The sequence below is a fragment of the Anopheles aquasalis genome, chromosome 2 (assembly GCF_943734665.1).
Source record: "Anopheles aquasalis chromosome 2, idAnoAquaMG_Q_19, whole genome shotgun sequence".
NCBI classification, from domain to species: domain Eukaryota; kingdom Metazoa; phylum Arthropoda; class Insecta; order Diptera; family Culicidae; genus Anopheles; species Anopheles aquasalis.
The window spans coordinates 71,008,147-71,013,146 of record NC_064877.1 but is presented as its reverse complement, the minus strand read 5'-3'; the positions used below and the strand labels follow the sequence as shown (position 1 = coordinate 71,013,146).

General features: G+C 48.2%; 2 protein-coding genes across 4 annotated transcripts in view; both read left to right on the top strand.

The window, feature by feature from the left end:
• Positions 1–1,043, top strand: part of LOC126581493 (ejaculatory bulb-specific protein 3-like) — a 1,192-nt gene extending 149 nt beyond the window's left edge. Inside the window, exons 1-2 of one of the 2 annotated variants that reach the window (XM_050245183.1) lie at positions 1–9; positions 99–1,043. The exon at positions 1–9 is cut by the window's left edge and continues 149 nt beyond it. In XM_050245183.1, coding sequence (XP_050101140.1) covers positions 132–521 — 390 coding nt within the window. In that variant the 5' untranslated portion in view covers positions 1–9; positions 99–131 and the 3' untranslated portion in view covers positions 522–1,043. The remainder of the gene's footprint in view (positions 10–98) is intronic. The other variant, XM_050245184.1, reaches the window with a different exon arrangement.
• A 1,559-nt stretch (positions 1,044–2,602) lies between these two features.
• The window catches only part of LOC126581488 (phosphorylated adapter RNA export protein), a 2,609-nt gene continuing 211 nt past the window's right edge, over positions 2,603–5,000 (top strand). The window contains exons 1-7 of one of the 2 annotated variants that reach the window (XM_050245179.1): positions 2,603–2,678; positions 2,742–3,109; positions 3,198–3,886; positions 4,001–4,098; positions 4,186–4,277; positions 4,351–4,609; positions 4,673–5,000. The exon at positions 4,673–5,000 is cut by the window's right edge and continues 211 nt beyond it. In XM_050245179.1, the coding sequence (XP_050101136.1) occupies positions 3,056–3,109; positions 3,198–3,886; positions 4,001–4,098; positions 4,186–4,277; positions 4,351–4,609; positions 4,673–4,962 (1,482 nt within the window). In that variant the 5' untranslated portion in view covers positions 2,603–2,678; positions 2,742–3,055 and the 3' untranslated portion in view covers positions 4,963–5,000. Of the gene's footprint in view, positions 2,679–2,741; positions 3,110–3,197; positions 3,887–3,988; positions 4,099–4,185; positions 4,278–4,350; positions 4,610–4,672 lie in introns of both variants that reach the window. The other variant, XM_050245178.1, reaches the window with a different exon arrangement.

Below are 5,000 nucleotides of genomic sequence, written 5' to 3'. Positions count from 1 at the left end.
CCACTTACGGTTAGTCGCGAAGTAGTGTACGCCCGCGAATTGTCGCGAAAGCAGTGTACGCCCGTTACCCTAATCTTCAATTTTCGTACTTTATTCAGGAAAAAAGGTTTTCACCATCTCCATACTCAAACATGAAACTGTTCGTCGTGATTGCTCTGGCTCTGTTTGCCGCGGTGGCTGCCCAGGACAAGTATACCACCAAGTATGATGGTATCAACGCGGACGAGATCCTAAAGTCGGACCGCCTGTTCAACAACTACTACAAGTGCCTGCTTGACCAGGGCCGCTGTACTCCGGATGGCAACGAGCTGAAGCGCATCCTGCCAGACGCCTTGCAGACCAACTGTTCCAAGTGCAGCGAGAAGCAGCGCACCGGAGCGATCCACGTGATCGACTACATGATCCAAAATCGCAACGAACAGTGGAAGGTGCTGCAGAAGAAGTACGACCCGGAGGGCAAGTACACCAGCATGTACCGCGAGGATGCCAAGAAGGCTGGCATCGAGTTGCCGGCTCAGTAGACGACATCTTCCTAGTACACTTCCTACACCTTCCAAGTCCTGCAGCCATCTGGATGCCATCGGATCACCGCTGAAACACTGAATCGGCGGTCCCCAGCTCAACCGCAACGATGATGCTCATCGTTTCTCTCTCCGTGCCACTTCTACTTGTGCCACTAAGAACGATTAAGGGACAATGGAACACGGTTCGCATGTGTACCCCGTACAGTGTTTCTGTGAACCATTTAAAATTTGTTCCGGATTGCAATCGTTTGACGATAACCCATCGACCATACTTGCTGCACTTCGGCCATGTAGTTCGATTGCTTCGCCACTTTGACGGATACCAGTGAAGCGACCACTACACCGTGTGCTGAGTTTGCCATTGCTACCACTTTCGGTTGGACGAAACTTTCTACTGTTTGTGATATGTGTTTTGCATCAATTGATAAAGTGGCATTTACAAACGTGCGCCAAATTATACCTAGGGCTAACCAGATGAACCAAAAACTATAAATAAAGCATTTTTACATGAAAATAAGACGAATCGAGTATTGTATCAGCTGCTGCGAGTAAAGAGACGAATTGCACGTAGAACATTAGATCATTAGAAATCGGTTCACAATTTCCTCGCGTTGATTCAAAGGCGATCGCTGATGCTACTAACAGGTCCATCGTAACTGTGTTAGTTGCGTGGGGTAGCACGGACATTATAATTTATGCGCTCCTACTACTCGTGAAGGCTACTACTCGTGTTGCCGCTGTTCTAGTCGAAAGCACAGACGATGCTGAAGGCGATGCTCGTTACCTTGCTTGCGCCGTTCAGATGCTTGCCCTGACCCCTCCCGTTCGTTATCTAGAGAGGGTTTTTTTTTTTTTGTTGTGGTTGTTCCTACTCCGATCGTTGAAGGGTCACCTCGCATTAACCGGAAACCATGCGTGACGGTCATTAGTTGGTCGAGAGTAAATGCACTCTTGGCGCGACATATTGATCTTCCGTAGGCTTAATAAGTTGATCCAAAACGAACCACCCAGCGATCATAGACGAGGAGTAAACAAGCGCTCTACACCTTGCCACCGTACAGCTTCTGATCGCGATTCTCCGAAACGTGATCAACGTTGGCAAAGTGGTAATTATACTAACTGATTACCGGTACCGCCCACTGGAGACGTGATTCTTTTGTATAATCGCAGGCTCAGTTCCATCAGTAATGCGACTCCGATTTGTGCATTGCTTCGTACGGGTTATGATCTGCTATAATCGTCGAAGTGATGTATAGCTATTGAGCAAAAATTCCCCCTTCCAGAAGAGGTCAACTCGGAGATCAAAGGATCGCATAACACTCCGCACAGCCTAGCGTAGCGCTGTGACAATAATGCGGACACGCAAATATTGACCGTAACCCAATCTTCAGACCGCGTCGTCATTGGTGGGTTTGGTTTGTTTAGAGGGTTTTGTAACAGTATCAATAGCATGCCATTTTGCAGCGATTTCACACTCATCACTTCTCACCATGCACGATGTCAACCGAACATAGCAAAGGGGACAGCTGAGGGGCAAGTGAGGAATATGCTATGCATCATGGGCTGCACATACGTAGGTGCAATCGTGGAAAAGCTACATGCCATCAAATGGAGTAGCAATCAGAGCTTTCGCGTGGTTTAGTTAATAGTTTTTTTCATACAATCTTCTCATACGACTTTTTCTGTAGTTATCTAGAACAGCGTTTTTGCAGGTTTGCAGAAAAAAATCGAAATTCACTGGTCGGAGATTCGTTTTATTTATCTTGTAACATTTATTCACCTTGGAAAGGCCATTGGTTTATCCATTTACAGATTTTGTTCCGATAATCTAGAAAACCATTCAGAATGGGAGAACTGTTAAAAACGGTTGGTTCAATGGATTATTTTGAATCGTGCGAGTTTTCCTAGCAAGACGCAATCACTAGGCACATTACCCCGTTGACACAGAACATTTTCTCCTGTTAAGCCCTTAACAGGAGAGAGAAAATGTGGTTTGTCAACGGGAAAGAAATCCGTTTCGAAGGTGCAAGTTTTTCAAGATTAAGAATTCTTATTGTAAAAGGTTAAGTTTCCAATCCCTTCGCGAGACAGCACTGATGACTTGGGCGCTACCGGCGGATGATGCTCGCTGGAAACGGTGCCCCACAGATTCCCGTAAGTGACCAATCACTCGCTCATTCGTTGCTCATACAGTAATTGGCATACTCCTTTTTACAGGAATGTGCCTTTCAATCACAAAAGGAAAAAAAGCGCACATACTATGCCTGATAAACCCATTGAAGTTTTGCTTCGATTTCCTTAGTATCGCCAAACGCTTGCTGTCGATTGGGTAAACAGGGATCAACGTCTGTCAAGCATAGTCCAATATGGTCGCCAAAAAAGTGTTATGCTGTTTCTTTAATACACTTTCTTTTTGTTAAAAAAATCGTGGACCGAAGAAAACGCCGTTTAATCCTATTTTGTCCCCGATTTTGGTTTCCCCGATCCGCCTTCTTGGCGCTAAAGGTCTACTACACACCTAGGCCATCAAAATGATGGAACATGAAACTCCGAAGCTGCTCAGTGCTGACCTGGAAGATGGAGAGGTACAAGTCGAAGCAGCTACACACGCCGTTCAAATCGGGGTGTCTGCCCGTTTTCGCGAAGATTGCTAACGTTTCCGACTGATTACAGCTCTCCGATAGCGATGGCGATGGCTACACGCCCCTACCAAGACCGGAGCTATCCAAACCAGAATACCAACTGGCGGCCCCGAGTCACTCGCGACAGATGGACGTAGCATCGGACGATCCAGATGACGATGACGATAATTTGGGACTGGAGAAGAGCGATTCCGAGGGCAGCTCGGACGAGAGTACGAGCAACGTGCGCCTCGGTTCTTTGGCCATCGCAAAGCGAATGAGCGGTCATTCAGCGCGCACACGCCCACCACAGCCGAAACGGCCCAGTCCAGCAAGGCCTCCCGTGAATGGGTTCGCTCACGGGCCACACCAGAAGGCTCGACCGAACAAATACAACATTTGGACAGAAAGTCTGCAGGAGGACACGCTAATGGAGACGATGCGGGGTTGCGACGTAACGCCGCACGCACTTCGCAGCCGGGATGTGGAATCGTACGATTACAAGCTGAAGGATCGGCTTCAGAGCGGCAACGCTTTCAATCGGCTAAAACGGCGACAGTCGTACTCGGATGATTCGGATGGACCGGCGGCCTGTGGAGGGAAGCGCATGAAAACGGGTCGCACCCACTACCCGCATGCCGCTGCGGAGGGACGCGAGCGACGAGTCAGTGTGAAGGAACGTATTGGGATACGGAATAGTACCGATACGAACAGTGATGATAGTGGCCAGAGTGCCCCGAGGTAAGCTATTGGGGAACTAGGACGTATTCTAGCACTCTCGCGAATGACACTGGTGATGGGCTACTTTAAGGCTTGGCAAAGTGAACGTAAATTATGCCGCAGATTTGCTTTCAGGCACATTCAAGATCTGGATCTCGAGGACGGGTGTAGCGATCAACAGTTTGCCTTCGAACTTGCCGACAAACTATGTGAGCAGCACACAGACTTGATGGGTAAGAATCATGAAGCCATGCCACTTACCACAATGGCATTAAACCTTCATGCTAAAACGGTCCATCCGCTTTCTTCTTCCCATACAGTTCGAGTGGTAGAAGTACTCGGCAGGGAGATACCACTAAAAATGTTCAAAGAAACTCAGAAAATCGAAGCAGACGGTGGTATGCTCGTGATGGTAAGTTCCTGCTAAAGGAGCATGAAGTACAGCGCACAGCTTAACCTCTCCCCTGGACGTTATGCATTTTCAGAAAGGCTGGCGACGACGAACTCCCGGTGGAGTTTTCCTCTTCCTTCTCAAACACTGCGACGACGTCGACGCGGAGCTGAAGAAACAGATTTTCACCGAAGACAAAAAAGCGAAGCAGAAAGATTGGAAGCTCGCAAAGGCGATCAATCGGGACAAAAAGGTCGAGGAGTTGAAGAAAAAGCTAAATCGACAAGCGAGCGAAGCTGAACTACCTGCCATTCCGATGATGGCGCATCTGAAGGCAGAAACAAACAGCACGCGTAAGTCATTATCGCTTTCGTATCAATCCCTATCATCACCAAGACGTTTCGTTTTGCTCGCAGTTTCAAACCCTCCGCCATCTCCCGTTGGAGAAGAGAATTACGATGGTCAGCAGGACTTTGAGGCCCGCGATATTCACGTCAATGCGCTTAGTCCTGAGAAAATCGGCATGCTCACGGCGGAAACAGACAAAGAAGACTCCGACGCTGGCATCGAGGATCACAATCAACCAGCGGCAGGTCGTACAGACGTTACCGCCGATACAAATGTGCCACCGAACTCGCAACGAAGCGTGCAAAGCTACCAGGACGATTGTCTCGATATTACTTGCGACGATATGGACATGTTCTAGCGAGCAAGGCAAGTTTAGAGTAGATTGTAAAGGACTGA